The sequence below is a fragment of the Myiozetetes cayanensis genome, unplaced genomic scaffold (genome assembly GCF_022539395.1).
Source record: "Myiozetetes cayanensis isolate MyiCay16 unplaced genomic scaffold, myiCay2020 scf5-8, whole genome shotgun sequence".
NCBI lineage: Eukaryota > Metazoa > Chordata > Aves > Passeriformes > Tyrannidae > Myiozetetes > Myiozetetes cayanensis.
Genome location: NW_026087742.1, coordinates 104,153,323 through 104,169,946, shown reverse-complemented (window position 1 = coordinate 104,169,946; position 16,624 = coordinate 104,153,323). Strand labels below are relative to the sequence as shown.

Below are 16,624 nucleotides of genomic sequence, written 5' to 3'. Positions count from 1 at the left end.
TCGCTGCGCCAGACCCCGCCGCGCCCTCGCACCTGAAGGCGCTGCCCTGGTGTTTGTTACAGTGAAACCCCGAGCGCGGACTCCGATATTTCAAATGCCGGCTGAGACCGCGGCGGGTGCGCGCCCCTGCGCGTCCCCGCGCCGGGGCCGGCGGCGGAGCCGCCCGCGGGAAAACACGGTGCGGATCCCCCGGCGGCGCCCACGCCATCCCGGCTCCAGCATCGCACGGGGTGAGGGAAGGGGCGGGCGGGGGAGCGGAACCCGTCGGGGCGGGGTGGGGAGGACGGGGCAAGGCGCTCCACGAAGGCTCCGCCGTCGCCCATCCCGGCCGCCCCCGACGGCTCCCCGAGCGGGTCCCCGCCGGCTGCCGCCCCACGGAGAGGGGCGGGGCGCGGCGGGAGGGGCGGGGCGGGGGGGCCAAGCCGGCGTCTCGGGGCGGGCGCCGATCCGGGGCGATCCGAGCCGGGCTTTGCCGGGCGCCGTCTGTCGGCGGCCGCCCGGCCTCCGGCGGGAGCCAATCGGGGGCGGCTGCCCGCACGTGGAGCCGAGGGGACTCAAGAGCGCCGCGGCCGCCGCTCACTCCCCCCGTGACGGGCGTCCCGGCGGCACCGGGCAGCGCCGCGGGGGCGTCCGCGCCGCCGCTCCCGCCCCGGCCCCACGGTCGGCCCCGCCGCCGCCGCCATGAGCGGCCCCTACCCGGAGGAGAGCTGCGCCGAGCGCCCCGAGTGCAAAAGTAAATCGCCAACTTTGCTGTCCTCCTACTGCATCGACAGCATCCTGGGCCGGCGGAGCCCCTGCAAGGTGCGGCTGCTCGGCACCGCGCCCGCCCTGCCCGCCATCGCCGCTCGCCCCGACACCGACAAGGCCGCGCAAGGTAAGCTTCGTCGCCCCGTTCCGCTCGTCCCATTCCTTTTTCCCGGCGTCGGGCAGGGCCGGCTGTGTGTCCCCGCTCCCTCACAGCCCACGACTCGGCCCCGGCCCCGCTCCTCGCCAGCACCGCACGGCCGGGCGCCGTCTCGGAGCTGCGGCCGCCGTTATCCCGTTACCGTGCTTGTTGGCGGCTGCTGCGCTGTCAGGAAGCGCGGCCGGAGCCGTGCCCGGAATTCAGCCCTTCTGGGGAGGTGTCGAGTACCGGCGCTTTGGGCTTCTCTTGCTTTCGATGTAAATTTAATTTTTTAATTTAAAATAAATTGGTGCGAGCTGTGATTTGAGCTCGCTCGTTCGCCTTAGATCTGTACCGGGTCTCGGCGACCGAGCCGGGGCCGCGCCCGGCAGCAGCAGGGCGCTGATAACGGGGCGCCGGCAGCCGCCGCCCTCGGCCCGAAGTTGGGAGCTGCCTCCTCTGGGGCCGCGGGGAGCCCGGCTGGGCAGCTCCCGCGGGCGGCCTCGCTCCCGCTTCGCCCGCCGTACGCAGGCGGGCGGGATTCTTTCCTTCAAAAGCAAAGCCAGACTTTGGGAGCGCGGGGAGACGATAGAGGGGTAAACAAAACAAAACAAGCTATTGAAGGAACTCCGGGCCACCGGGACTGCCCCGCCTTGCGGGATGAGGTCCGGCGCTGGCCGCTGTCGGAGAGGTGTCGGCGCAGGCCCGCGGCTGCCCGAGCCTTCGGAGCCTGTCCCGCCTCTGAGCGGGGCGCTGGGCCGGACTCTGCGGCCGGGAGCAGTTTCTTCCCAGGCCGGGAGCAGGGACTGATCTAAGGAACGGGGTAGGGGAGGTCTTACCAGGCACGGGATGGAAAAGGATGCCCCAAAGGTTGCTGCGGGACTGGGATTTCGCCCTGGGCTCTTCGCCCAGATCCTACTGACCGTGTCTCTTTCTTCCTTTCTCTCTTTCCTCCGCACCCTTCTCTCCCCAACACCTGCCCGCTCCTTCCGACTGCTGCGGCCGCCTACGCCACTCTCCTGGCTCAGGGTCCCCTAAGGGCAGCCCCCCTTTCGAGCCGGCCGAGCTGCACCTTCCCCCCAAACTGCGCCGACTCTACGGGCCGGGCGGGGGCCGGCTGCTGCCTCCGCGGGCGGCGGGGCCGCGGGGGGACCGGCCCGAAGGGCGACCGGAGGGGGGCGCCGGCCCCGTGCCCGCCGCAGCCCCGTGGGACACGCTGAAGATCAGCCAGGCGCCCCAGGTCAGCATCAGCCGCAGCAAGAGCTACCGCGAAAACGCGCCCTTCGTGGCACCGCCGCCCGCCCGGGACGAGCTGGGCAGCCCCGCCGCGCACGTCGAGGAGCGGCCGGGCCCTGCCGCGCCTGCCGCCGAGGAGGAAGAGGAGGAGGAGGACGAAGAGATGCTGGAAGAGGAGGAGGACGAGGAGGAAGAGGAGCTGGAAGACGACGAGGAGGAGGAGCTGCTGGGCGAGGACGGCGGGGGGCTGCTGAAGGATGCCCGCCGGGGCACCGCCGCGGCCCCCGGGGCGGAGGGCGGGGATCTGTCCCCCAAGGAAGAGCTGCTGCTGCACCCCGAGGACGGCGAGGGCAAAGACGGCGAGGAGAGCGTCTGCCTCTCGGCCGGCAGCGACTCCGAGGAGGGGCTGCTCAAGAGGAAGCAGCGTCGCTACCGCACCACCTTCACTAGCTACCAGCTGGAGGAGCTGGAGAGGGCCTTCCAGAAAACCCACTACCCCGATGTCTTCACCAGGTACCGGCACCGGAGTCTCGGCCGAGCGCGGAGAGGGCGAGCCCGGGGGGACGGGACGGGACGGGGCCGTAGTGCGCAATGTGTGTGCTGCACCCCCGTCTCCAAACCGACCCCGGGGGTGAATCCTGCCTCGGGCACCCTCGGGTTGGGAGGAGACAGGGAGCATTGACGGGTTCCGGAGGGACTCAGGCAGGCCCGCCTGAAGGCCGCCACCGGGGGCTATTTTTACCCCCTGCCCACCCCTCCTCTTGCCGCGGCCGCCGCCGGGATCGTTTACGCGCTCCTCGTGGGCTGGAGCCCGGCCCGGCCTGGGGAAGCCCCGGCAGGGGCACAGATCAAAGCGCCGCTGCCTAAAAATACCGACCTGGCACGTCGGGGCCTCTCGCTGCCCGGAGCCGCCCCCGAGGAGCCCCGCGGGGCCCGGCTCGACTCTGTCCGCACTTTCGGGATCATTTTTCCGTTGAGAATGGGAGCTTGGTGGCGGCAGGTCTGGCCGCCGGCTCCTCTGCGGGAAGCGCAGGCAGGAGGAGAGGCAGAGCCGCCAGCCCTCTCCCTGCGCGGCCCGAAAACTGCAGCTCCCCCCTCCTGCCTTAAGGTCAGAAGGGGGTTTAGTCCTCAAAGCTGCCCTTTTCGATCACGGAGACCCTCCCGGCTTCTCGTTTGTTTTGCCCGGGGAGGAGAGGGGGGATGTTGGGGCGGGAGTGTCCGCGGGGGCGTTTTGCCCGGCCTTCGAAGCCCGCGGGTCGCTGCGTGGCCCCGGCCTCGGGAGCGGCTGCCCAGGCTGTGTAGGAACGCTTTTTTTTCGTTGGTGTTTTTTACGGCTTTGGCTTTTTCGTTGGTGTCTTTTACGGTTTTGGCTTTTTCTCCGGGGCTTTTCACGCCCGGCAGGCGGCCGTGTCCCGATTACGCTGGGAATGCTCCTCTCTCGGGCACGGAGCTGATGAGCGATTTTCCAGCGCCTTAGTGTTTTCCGATTTGCCTTAATTGCGGCAACGCAACAGTGTGGGGCTGCCCAGCCGCTGTCCGTCCCCTACACCGCGGCAGCGGCGGGGACTGGCCGAATTTGGGGAGCGGCGGGGAGGGGGTTCCAAAACCCGAGAGTCCCGAGTGACGCCCAGCTCGGTGGCGACAGGGACAGGCAGTATCTGTCCGCGGCCTGGCTCCCCTTCCCCCGGGCACCGGGATTTTGGGCGCGGAAGCCTCGGGGTGCCCCGGGCTGACGGCGGCGTGTGTGTCTCCCCCAGGGAGGAGCTGGCCATGAGGCTCGATCTGACCGAAGCCCGAGTGCAGGTGAGTGGTGGCGGCGGGACCGGGACGGGCGTCCCTCGGCGGTGGCCGGGAGGAGGGTGGCCCCGGCCCCGACGGGGCTGAGCCATCGGCTGGCAAAAACCCGTGTGATTAAAACTCAGGGCCCCCACGGGGCTTCGGTTGTTAGAGACTCGCTCGGCCGCAAGTCGGGTATTTGGCTGCCATCAAATCTCCAATCGGGCTTCATAAAAGCCCACTTAGTGCTAGAACAAACAGGGCCATTTGAAGGCGAAATGTTGTTTGATTTCCTCTCCGGCTGCACAAGGAGCTGGCTAATGCTATTTGATTTCCCATTTTTGATAGCAATAAGCCTGCATTGATCTAATAGTGAGTGAGTGCAATGCTATTAAAGGTGTTTGCTGCCCCATACCAGAGAGCATTTCCCAACCCGGGTCTCATAACCAAAGAGACGATAAACATTGGGATACCCTGATTGCCAACAGAAAACAGATGTCTCTGGGTTTGAAGCTGAGCAAATCACTTTACAGTTAAAATCGGGCGCTGATAAAGCATAATAAATTCCATATGGCTCATTTAATACACAACAGCTTCTTGCATTAGAGGGGCTAATGATGAGATTTGTCCCCTCCTTTCTGTTGACACATTTCTCCATTGTCAAACAGAGATGTGACAGCAAATCAGTATTTTCAGCTCAGGGGAACAAGTCGTGGGAAAGTTAAATAAGTTTTTTAAAAGAAAGACACCCCCTTTCTCTCTCCTCTATTCATGGCAGAAGATGTAATTAAGTGAATATGAATTATGAGAGTCCCTTCGTTTACCTTTGGGGGTACTCAGACTTATTAATTCAATAAGGGGGAATTGTAGTGAGGACAGCTTGCTAATTGAGTTTTAGTGGGGAGAGACGCTCCCTCCATGCCAGGCTGTTGCCTTCCCCGCAAATGCAGTGCCTCTTCCTCGTGGGTACCCAGATGGCAGTGCATGGAGATCAGTTCTCGCTGAACAACTGCACGGAGAGACCCGCAGCACTGTTGCCTTTCTCCCTTCCTGGAGAGAAGGGTTCTCACGCTGAGCTTACAGAGCTGAGCCTAATGGGGAAAACTCAGCCCACACCAGCCCCAAAAATTTGCAAACGCCTGTCTCTCGCTTTAAGTCTCTCTTTAGGTGTGTGTTATGACCGCACACTTGCTTATTAAGGGAATACTTCATTTTCCTTTGAAACGCGGTATTTTGTCCTCTACCTCTGCTGTTTTAAGCCTGTATTAGTTCACGATTGTTGCTTTGTGGGAGGGGTAAAAGAGAGAAAGGACGGCAGTGCCGCGGCACCCTAACTAACTTTTGTAAAATAGATGCTAAAAGAGCAGCCTGGAAAACTATATTCGCTACTTTGGTTGACGTTTGAAACGAAGAAATAATTTTTGAGGCAGTGAAATTCACGATTTTTCCCTATCTTTAAATCTGAAAGGGAAAAAAAATTTCTACGATCCTCAAACGATGTAATTTGTAAATACGCTCTTTGGCGAAAAAAAAAAAAAATAGCAGTGTGGGTGTGAGTATGGAATAATTCCCGCAGAGTCCCCTTAGGAAGTCGTATTCCTGCTGTTCCGGTGCTGCAGCAGCTGCCCTCCCGCGCCGACAGCTGCCCCGCACTGCCGACCTGCCGCGAACGAGTGCGGGGGTGCAGAACTGCTGCGCCGAGGCTCGGGGCAGGGCCTGGGGTGTCACCGAGAGCCCCGGCGTGGGTCGGCACCGCCCGGAGCTGCAGCGCGGCTCTGACACGCGTGTCCCCCACGGGCCGGCCCCTTTCTGGGATGCCCTCGCTTTGGGGGCGGCAGAAGAGCGGGCGCCGTCGGGCCGGTGCGGGGCTCCTGCGGGGCTCGCCCCGCCGAGGGCGCGGACAGGAGTATTAAAACCGGTCTTTCTTTTGGCTTTCAGGTATGGTTCCAGAACCGTAGGGCTAAGTGGCGGAAGAGGGAAAAGGCTGGGGCTCAGACACACCCCCCAGGTTTGCCTTTCCCTGGTCCCCTGTCAGCAACTCACCCCCTCAGTCCATACCTTGATGCTAGTCCTTTCCCTCCTCATCACCCAGCTCTAGACTCCGCCTGGACCGCCGCCGCCGCCGCGGCCGCCGCCTTCCCCAGCCTGCCGCCGCCGCCCCCCGGCTCCGCGGCGCTGCCCCCCGGCGGGACCCCGCTCGGCCTCGGCACCTTCCTGGGCGCGGCCGTGTTCCGCCACCCTGCCTTCATCAGCCCCGCCTTCGGCAGGTACCGCCCGCCCACGCGCAACCCGGCACGGGGGGGCCCTCGGGGCGGGGGGGGCGGCGGCGCCGCGGGGTCATCGCGGAGGGATCCCGGCCCCACGCGGAGGGATCCCGGCCCCACGCGGAGGGATCCCGGCCCCACGCGGGACCCGCCGCGCGCGCGGCCGCCCCGCCGTTCGAACTTGGAGCGCTCGGCGGCCCGCGCCGATTGGGCCGTGCGCGGGTCACGTGCTCCCGTCCCGGCCTCCCATTGGGCGAGGGCGGCCCTCGCGCCCGCCCCCCCGCGCGGCCGCGGGTGCCCCGTGGGGGCGGACGGGCCCGGCCGTGGCGGCGGCGGGAGCGGCGGGAGCACGGCGGGGACCCCGCGGGAACCGGTGCTCCCACGCAGACACTAACTCGTTGCGCGGGTTGCCCAACGTGCACGCGTGGCCTCTGCTTTGCCAGGGGTGGCGGGAGTTGCTGGTGTTTGGTCGTTCGGGGTGAACAGAAGCCGTGACATCCCAGGCGCTGTGAGCGCCTCCGGCCGGGGGGGTCCGTCACGGGCGGATTTTTAGCTGTGGGCGTGAGAGGGGCCGAGCAGCTTCCACGGGTTCTTGTCGGGACGAGCTCCCGTGGGCTTCGCGTTCCACGCGGAGCTCCCGAAGCTGTGGAAGCCCTGGGCAGTGCCGGCAGAGCCGCCCCGTCGGGGCGCTGGGGCAGGCGGAGGGCGAAGGACCTGGTTAACGCAGCGCTGCCTTCCCAGCACCGGGGGTTCCCTTTTTTATTTTTTTTTTTTTTTTTAACCTCTCCTTAGGGAGAACCCCCCCGCGCATCCCTCTCCCCGCCGGCTGTACCCCGCGGGAACACAAGGCGGGGAGGACCAACCTCAGCGATTTTCCTCCTTTTTTTTTAAAAAAAAAAAAAAACCAAACCCCGATCTTTTGCATCCCAGCGTCGGGTATTCCAGTGAGTCTCTATCTCCGCCGCGTCCCCGCCTGGTGGGGAGGAGGCGAGCGGGGCCATGCGGTCCCCGGCTCGGCGGTGACGGCCCGTCTGTGCTTCCCTTGCAGGCTCTTTTCCACCATGTCCCCCCTGGGCAGCGCCTCCAGCGCCGCGGCCCTGCTGCGGCAGCCGGCGCCGGCCGCCGAGGGCGCGGTGGGCTCGGCGGGGCTGGGGGACCCGGCCAGCGCCGCCGCCGACCGGCGGGCATCCAGCATCGCCGCCCTGCGGCTGAAGGCCAAGGAACACGCCGCCCAGCTCACCCAGCTCAACATCCTCCCCGGCAACAGCACGGGGAAAGAGGTGTGCTAAGGCACGGCCGCCGTCCGCGGGGTTCGGGTTAGGTTTGGGGGTTTTTTTAGGGGGGGAGAGGGGAAAAAAAAGAGAGAGAGGGAGGAAAGAGGAGAGTAAATACGCGAATCAATCAAGGTCACCTCAGACAGCACGAATCAAGACCAAACGGGAGGAAAAATTATTAATGATTTTTTAAAAAAGAGGACCAGCAGCTGAGACTGTGGTGGGTTCTCGGTTTAGGAACTTGGAGACAGCGAGCACCTCTCGCATCACACGAGTGAACCGACACTTGCAAGCTCCTGAATAAGTAACTCCTTGGCTGGTACATTTCTTTAAATGTACGACGTGTCCATTTCCTCTCTGAACACTAAGAGGGGAAAAAAAAGTAAAAAAAAAAAAGTTTAAAAAAAAAAGCCCTAATAAAAGTTACTATATACTAGCGTTTCATACACTAAATATTTTTCCTTCTGTTTATCTGGCAAGAAAAAAAAAAAAGAAAAAGAAAAAAGAAATAGAATTGTAATTAAGAAAAAGAAAAAAAAAGATAGATAAGCAAAGGGGGGGAAAGCTGTCCCCATCTTCTTAAAATAACATCCTAGGAAGTTCAGTTGTTCTGTTAGAAGCGCTGGAAAACTATTTTACATGTTGGTGCAACAAGCTGCATATGCTAACCAAGGATGCTGCCAGTGCAGACTGAAAGTAAATTTGATGCTGTAAGATAACCAGTGCACTTAAGGGAAAGGGTATATCTTTTCTTGTTATATTCTTTATCACTACACCAACCAAGGTTTTTATATCAAACCAAAGGGAAATACACTGCTAGAATATGGACTGTTTTAGTCACTAAACTGTGATTATTGATTCTGTACATACCATTGTTATAAAAAAGAACAGAGCTTTGTATATTTGAAATGTTATAAAACAATTGCACTCAGTGTAGTGTTGTAAAAGTTTGTCATTCTGTAGATTCTTACTGTGTTGTAGATATAATAGGGTTCCTAGACAAATATTTATGTACAAACCCTTTATTTAACTTATTAACTGTAGAGGTTTCTGAAACCCTCAAGAGGCGATGGTACAGTACTTTTTCGTGTAATGTCGTTATTGTTAACACTTTTCCTTGCTATCCGGTGGAGAAGTGCCACGTTCAGAAAAAAAATAAACAAAGATATATGTTTAACAAAAAAAAAGAAAAAAAGAAGGAACAAAAGAAAAAGCAAAAAGCCCGGTCCTTGCGGGGGCTGCAGGGCCACCGGGCCCGGGGCGCCCAGGGCTGAGCCCCATCGGGTGGCCGGGGGCTGCGCTCCGCCAACCCCGCCGCCGGGGACCCCCGCCACGGGGCTTGGGTGGGCGAGGGTCGCTCGGTCGGGGTCGACGGCCAGAGCTTAGGCGGGGTGGAAACGAGGTGCCGGCGGCCCCGTTTGCCAGGGGATTTGCAGATCGTGGGGTCCGGAGGGGTACCCACGGCTGTACTGCCCGCGCTCTGCCGTGGGCACCGTGGCGTGTCCCCCCCGCCCCACCCCGCAGTGCGCCGGGGACGCCTCTCGGTGCCAGCGACCCCGCAGCGCGGGAAGCCGCCCCACGCACACTCGGCAACTCCCCGGGCGGGGACGGGGCAGACCCTGACTCCGCCGCTGCTGAAAGCCGGGGGCAGGGGAGAAAAATGGGAATTTTCGGGAGCGTTTTGCTTGTCTCTCCCGCACCTTTGGGGTCACAAAAGTTTCTACGCACATGCCCCACTCCTTTCTTCCTGAAATGAACTTCCTTTTTCTTTTATTCCCCGTTGGGTGTTATTTTTTTCTCTCTTCTTCTTTTTATTTTTCCTTTTTTTTTTTTTTTTTTTTGTTTTGATTGGTTTGAGTTGGGTTTTTTTGTTTGTTTTTAAATCTCTTTTTTTGGACGCGGCGCTCTCGTGTGCCTCATCCACGGAGCAGGGGCCGAGATGCGTGAAGTGCCCCGGCCGCACGCCCCGCGCCCCTTCCCGGTCCCGATGAGTCCTGGTCCGCCCGGGCCAGGCCCCGATCCCCGAGCGCTGCGGGCGTGGGGCCGGACCAGAGCGCCGGGGCGTGGGGGATTTCTGGGGGTGATTTGGTCTAATCGCGGCAGCGCTCCACAACGGCGAGCCGGGGCCGGAGAAGAGCTCCCACCCGAGCTGGGCGAACCGAGGGGGCTCGGCCCGGCCCGGTCCGGCCCGGCCCGGCAGAGCGATCCCGGCTCCCGAAACCGCCGACCGGGAAGCGTCGCCGGAGCGAGCATCGCGCGTGGGAGCCCGCCGCGACCCTTAGCCGCAGCTCCCCCCTTTCCACCCACGGCATTTCACATCCCACACCCCCATCCCCGCCCGCCCCCCAGCTGCATTTTTGAGTTCTAAAACCCACCATAGGCGCGAAAAAATTTTATGGGAAAAATAAGGCTTGTTCCCTGGACGTTATTAACAGTGCAGACTGAAATATACATTTTTGCCTTAAAGAAAAGGGAATCATTATCAAGCCATTAGGCATTAAGAAATGTCATTCAGTCATTTTTATTCATTCCGCTGAAATCTTCGTAAAAGCCCGAATCATACTTCTGCAAGCAGCAATTTTGTTAATCCAGGGGGTTATTACTCTGGTCCCTTATTAGGATCTATACTGCTGCCAAGCAATCCTATAACCTTCTCAAAAGAAGTTTACCTCCGTGTTATAAAACCAGTAGTGGTATTTATACTGTGCAATAATTAGTGTATTACCTGAATCCACTAACAGGTTCATTTTATCTCCGCACAAAACCCCTAGTCTGCTTATAGAAAGCTTGTGCCTCCTTTGGTGCTGTTAAAGTGGTGAAAGAGTGAATGAAGGCTGGTAGCACTTTCTCCTTTCGCCGTGCCTTAATTCCCATCTCTTTTTGCTCTCATCCAATTAGTGCAGTGTATTAAGCGGTTTATCATCTCATAGTCAGCTATTGAGAGAAACAAGGCGAACACTTTGCAATAGAGCCTGCTCTCCTTTGACACCCTCAGGTACTTACATATTCCACTGTGCTATGAATAATAGAGGAAGAATAGAGCGCTAATTCCCTCATCAAAGAATGCCTTGTCTGCTGCTTTGCTCAACAACACCATTCTGATCAAAAGAAAAGCAATAAAGCTTAGCATAACAAAACGAAACCTACTTATTAGCTTAGTGGTTAAATTAATGCAGAGCCGCTGCTATTCAAAACCAAGGTTTGAAAACAGCCTCCAACAACCTGATAATGCTGCCTTCGGGATGAAGGAATTTTAATCTGAAATTTGAAGCTGGCACAGATGAGTTAATCTATTAAACTGCTATAAGGAGGGTGCGGGAGAACTATTCAATTAAGGCACATTTAAGGTGCTCTGCAGAAGACGGGGAAGGATGTGAAGGGGAAGATGTGCTCTGCTTCGGCCTTAGAAAACTGCCTTTGGCGGCGAAAAGAGGAATTTTGGCACAGTAGCAACCGTGTTTGCAGATGGGAATTGTTTTTCATATCGCATATGTCATCAGCAAAACCTGGCCACCGGCTCCATATATCAACACTCCTCTTCCCCAACTGCAAATAAATACAAATAAACACAAACCTTAATTTTAAAGGCGGGGGGGAGGGGAGGGGAGCGGGGCGGGGAGAAGGGAACACAAGAAGGGAAAGGAAGGGAAGGGGATTTGGGCCTCAAAACACAAACCTCCGAACTTCAGTCTTTCCCAAATTATTTACAGCACAGCATTTTCCAGCTCCATTTAATATTAAATGCTATGAAGATGATTTCGCGTTTCCCAGCCTTTCTGTGGGGCCAAGACAAGGCACGGTGCCCAGAGCTGATTAGAGAGGGAAAAGGGGAGGGGGGAAAAAAATCCAGTTTACTCCTTGCCAAGACTTCAGCTCCGATCTGACCAGCTTTGCTGAGAGGAATCAAAAAAAGCTTCCATTCGGGGTAAAAGCCCTCGTTTCCCATACCCTGACCCCCAGACTGTGGCTGGCTGGGGTGGTGGGGAGCTCCAGGGCTGTGCCACTCACTGCTCCTCCGCCTCGGTGTGGGGGGGGAACAACCCTTGCAGGGCCACTCTGTGCTGCTGCACCTTACACAGTCGTTCCACAACACTCTCATTTAATCTAAACATCCCTAAACTTGCAAATTAACAGGCTCTTCAGCTGTAATTATACAGATACATACAAGTGCCACAGGGTCAGGTTATGCCATATCTATCCATTTTATTTGTATACCTAATGTTTGGAAGAGAAGGTCACACTTTCACTTTTCTAAGGCATTCTACCCAGTTACTATTAGTAATATCTTCATAATCCTAACTGTGTTGGACATGAAAAATCTAAAAATCCCTGCGTGAAATTACAGGAAACTGGGATCTTTTGAAGATCTGAAACTTCCATTATGTCATCTCAGAAGCAACACCTTCTCTCTAAGAGAAGCCTCCAAATAAAGTCCGTTTAACAGTATTAACCCAACTAAACACTTAGGGAAGAACCGAGAGCTCACCGGGGTGGGACAACACCTGCACAAAAACAGGGATTGAGTAGGTTCCATTTCCCACAGCAGAGATTCAATGAGAGAAAAAAAGAAAGGATTTAGCCCAAAAAGTTGCTTGGAAGACAACTGTGTATTTAGGTATATTCAAACTGACATGACACACAGTGACACACAGCCTCTTCCAATGCCACCTTAGGGACAAATGAGTGTCATAAAATACTCTTAATACAGGCACATGCATCCCTTCAGTGCCTAACACATTCATGGCTGATGCTCTTACTTCAAGATCCCTCTGTTAATGGTTGTCCATCCTAAAAGCAGACACACAAGCAATTTTGTAAGACCAGGAAAAGTCTGGAGCAATATGACCCAGCATGGAGCATTTTCAACCATCAGATCATAGAATCAAGTTCTCTTTTACTAGAAAACTTTATTTTTTTTTCCTTCAAGTGCGAAGAAAACTTTACATTTTATACTGTTTAAGATTTAAAAGCAAAACATCATAACCTTACATTAATATATCACATTGCAAAGCTTAACAGTGAACATGAGTAAAACAATATTTTGTGTACAAAAGCACGTACCCAAATTTATGCTCTTCTTGTCATATCTGCTTGCCATTTTACTAAAAGTAAATGAAAAATACAAATTGTTTGCAAAAACTGTAAAACCTCCAACATAGTAATTATTACAGAACAGTAATGATTTACTGCTTTCCATTCCCCTGGTTTTGGTTACAATGTCACCCTAAACATATTTTTCCCTATCGATTGCTTACTTTCAAATGCTTTGCATGGAAAGAAACGTAATACATTTACATCCCCTGCATGTGTGAAATGGGTTTTGTACATCTGCATGTCTTTACATCCACACAGATTTTTCAACATGGCAAAACACTATGCTTAAAGGCTCTTGGAAAGACTTCTAATAAAACGATGGTCCCTATTTTTAGCACCTCCAGGTTTCAGTCATTCTTTAATGAATTCGAAAGTAAAGCATCCCTACCTCTGTTCAGAAGGTAATAGGACATTTAAAGGCATTCAGGTTTAGTATTGTTTTTAATTGGTATGTTTATGATCAGGAAGAAGATAAACTGTGAAAAGGCAAAACATTAGTGCTCCTACTGAGACCTCTACTAACCTCTCTTCCTGAGAGCACCTCTACTAAATACCCTGGAGCAAAGTCTAGGATCACTTACATTCCAGCAACTCTCACTGGGAATTATCCAATTAAAGCAGCAATTCCCCCACCCCCTTTTCCCTCATAGGTCTAAATACACAACAAAATATATTGCAAAAATCGACTACTCTGTATTTTAATAACCCTGGTTTCTCAATGAATTAAAAGAAAAAGGAAGATAAAACCACCTCAAATACTTAATGTCCACGTGAATCTTTGTTTTCATCTTCCATCTTTTCTCCTCCAAAGAGACAAGATTATTAAAACATCATTGTGCATACTGAAATAGAGTATTGCTGAAGAGATAATTTCTGATAAACAAGGAGCTATCCTCCCTCCATTTTTAATCAATCACTGTCTTTCATTATTGGACTCTCCCACAGATCTTCCCATAGTGACGGAGAAGAGTTTGCCGAGGTTCACTTCTGAGTAGGCACTCATGGACAGGCATTTGTCTACAGTGCTCTTCAGTCTTTTGTAGGCCTCAGTCACTTCCCTCCTGAGCGGCTTCTTCCTCAAATACTCTGAAAGAACAAAGAGGGGAAAAAAAAACCAAACTGAGAAGGATTAAATGATGACAGAAAGACAGGATTTTTGCATTTACTAGGACTGTGAATCATAGTTAGCAAAAAGGACATTTACAACAAGCTCTCTCAAGTTCTGCTGCCTTTCCCTGCAGTGCCACACCAGCTGGTGAGGGGCCATGGTGAACCTGCACAAGGAGCCAAGGATGAATTTCCATCAGTCCCACTGGTGTGGGTGCAGCAGCTCCTGCCAGGAGCTGGCAAGAAGAACCACAAGTCCAGTTTTGACATCTAACTGGGGTGAAATTGGGGTTCACTAAGTCACAGCAGAGAAAATAAGTGATAGCAGGGATGGCTCTGAAAGGATCCCATTTAAAATGAGCAGGTGCCTTAACTCAGTCAGAACTATGCAGAGTTTCCAGGGGTTTGAAGTAGGGAAAGGGCAGACTTCAGAAGTGAAGGAAACCACGCTTCACTCCTCTAACCTCTCTTGCTGCTGCTAATAGTGGCACTGGCACAACCTGGGACAGATTTATCACCAGTCTTGTGTGTTCTCACATGCACCTTGTGTGCAGGATGGGAATCGTGATGCTCAGCGCTAGAGAGGCATTGGAAAGAAAAGGGAAGTAGAACAAATAAGGGGAATTCCATGCCACCCTGCACTAAAATGGAGAGAAGATGCCTGGTATTGCAAACAGGAGATGTCAGGTTCACTTGACACATGAATGAAGAGAGTAATTCCCAAATGCTTGATCAAGAGATGTCTGGAGAACAAGACGTTTACCCACTTGTACCTTTATGTGTGTGCAAAGTCATGTATGTACACGAGTCTGTACATATTTCAGTAGTGAAGCCCAAACTGTTCATTTTTTTGTTTTTGGTTAAATTTTATGCCATCAAAAAAATCCAGGGATTTTATTTGGGTGGTTGTCCAGCCTTTGCTTTACAAGAAGTGTGGACAAAGACTAAAAGAGCAAAGTATTCCATGATTCTGCTACACAGCAATGCCAACTGGATGCAGATGTGGTGCAGCTGTGCTCCTACTTTCCAACCAACTTCACATTCAGTTCTTCCCTGAAAGCCTGTGCCTGCAGTTATTCCTTGGAACAGGCCACACTGGATAGCAGATATATTGCAAGACAAGGTGCCCTCCCAGGCAGCTTTCCCCTTGCTGGGCTGGAGGGACTCCAGGTCAAGTAGAACTAGGAGAGCATGGCACAGGTTCTTAAAGGTCGAGCTTTCAAGCCCTTTAGGTGCAGTGTAAGTATGTGTCTTGTGAGAAACCAGCATAATCCTTCCATTGCTCATTAGCTTTGACTAAAAGCTGTTGCCTCATTTCTTCCTGACACCTTCACAACATCTGTACTGCCCTCCTTGCACTCTGAACATGTGACAAAGGAGTCTCCATCCCCCGTTAAACAGCTTTCACTACATGGCAGTTCAGATGAAAAACCTGTTGTCTCTGAACCAGCTGAGTTTATATAAGAGTAAGTTCTGCGAGAGACGGACATGCTGGTTTTTTGAGTCTACCTGTGCAAGGGATGAAATGACTCACTTTTGTGATGACTCGCTTCTGTGATGTGACTGAGATGAAGGCGTCCCATCAGACACACCATCTCAGCAGCTGTGTCAAGGACTGCTACACGAGGAGATGGCAGGGAAGGGACGCATGGTAACAGAAATAGCTGTTACAGTTCTGGGGTTTGTGAATTTCTCTTCCCTGAGGATTTACAAATATTTCTGCAGAACTTCAGATGTTTTAAGATGAGCTCAGCAGACTCTGGATACAATACAAACAGTAAGGTCTTACTGAGCAATTGCCACCTGCTTAGGTTTTCCATGTTATTCACAAAGTTCCACTGAACTCAATGGCTTTTCATGAAGATATCAAATCTTTAAAAATTAAGTTAAAATTTAAATTAGCAATGCCAGGCTGAGTAACTAAATACACATTGATTAAAAGCACTTTGGTAAAAACCTTTCATGCATCCTTGTGAAGAAGGTATGTATTGTGCTGTCATATTCAGTTTTGTGTCTTTATATTGACAGCTCTGGGCAGTAAGCAAAAAGAGGAAGATGCCTAGTCAAAGATACCACATTCTTACTACTACCCAGACAGTAATTATTAGCAGAATTGAATTTTCCTTAAATTACACCACCAGTACAATAAAAACTTCGATTACATTAATCTGTTCATTAACAGGCTGAAGTCACTATGGCATAAACATATTTAATGATTCTCAATATATTTAAATGCAGGGTTAAATTAAACACACCTTGAAAATTGTCGTAACTTTGTCCATAAAAACGCCAATCCCACTTTGCCACAATTTCAGGTCTAACTAGTTTATGCATTTTCTGGATAAATGATATAGTAAGTGGGTTCACTTGCCACTGCTCACTTGTTATCCAAACCATGCTCTTTATACCAAGGAACTGTGGAAAATACCATCCTTGTAGCTCAAAACTAGGCTAAAATAATTTAAAGCTTCCTGGAGCTCAGGAGGGACCAAGGTAAAATGTATCACTGCAAACAGCTGGCACATGTGAACAGAACAGGAAGGCACATTAATCATTAGAACATCGAGGCAAACAGTAAACCGGGACTGAAAGTAGTGAAGTGAAATACAGGCCCGTGTACAGCTCCAATTCAGGCTCCAGCCATCCCACTAACAGAGCGTGAAGCTCCCCCCAACATTAAATCTAAACTTCAATTATATGCAATAACCTTTCTGACAGTATGCTTCAAACATTTCTTAGGTGCAATTACCCTCATAGAGGCAAGCAGGAAAGGGTGGACTGAAAAAATGGAGAAATATGAGGGGTCTCGTTGAAGTAATGAGACCAATTTTAAGTTTCAATTATAAGAGAATGGGAGCCGGGAGCTCCGGGAGGAGAGGCAGGCGGCGGCTGCGTCTGCGGCACAGCCACACCACGCATTTGAATGACACAAGTGCATCTGATGACTGGGGAGAAGAGATTTAAAGAACTGTAGTAATACAGAGCAGGGG

General features: G+C 53.7%; 2 protein-coding genes across 4 annotated transcripts in view; one reads left to right on the top strand and one right to left on the bottom strand.

Annotated features, from left to right (window-relative positions):
* The first annotated feature begins 595 nt into the window (after positions 1 to 595).
* ARX (aristaless related homeobox) lies at positions 596 to 8,513 on the top strand. 2 transcript variants are annotated; one of them, XM_050333320.1, is made up of 6 exons: positions 598 to 874; positions 1,912 to 2,632; positions 3,877 to 3,922; positions 5,834 to 5,903; positions 5,988 to 6,162; positions 7,208 to 8,513. In XM_050333320.1, exons 1-6 carry the CDS (start codon positions 682 to 684, stop codon positions 7,446 to 7,448), a joined length of 1,446 nt encoding a protein of 481 aa, XP_050189277.1. In that variant the 5' UTR covers positions 598 to 681; the 3' UTR covers positions 7,449 to 8,513. The 2 variants fall into 2 exon arrangements, with proteins under 2 accessions (XP_050189276.1, XP_050189277.1); XM_050333319.1 differs by having other exon boundaries at positions 596 to 874; positions 5,834 to 6,162.
* Positions 8,514 to 12,542: 4,029 nt separating this feature from the next.
* Positions 12,543 to 16,624, bottom strand: part of POLA1 (DNA polymerase alpha 1, catalytic subunit) — a 191,212-nt gene continuing 187,130 nt past the window's right edge. For both annotated transcript variants that reach the window (XM_050333301.1, XM_050333300.1), the window contains exon 37: positions 12,543 to 13,613. In XM_050333301.1, coding sequence (XP_050189258.1) covers positions 13,441 to 13,613 — 173 coding nt within the window. In that variant the 3' untranslated portion in view covers positions 12,543 to 13,440. The remainder of the gene's footprint in view (positions 13,614 to 16,624) is intronic.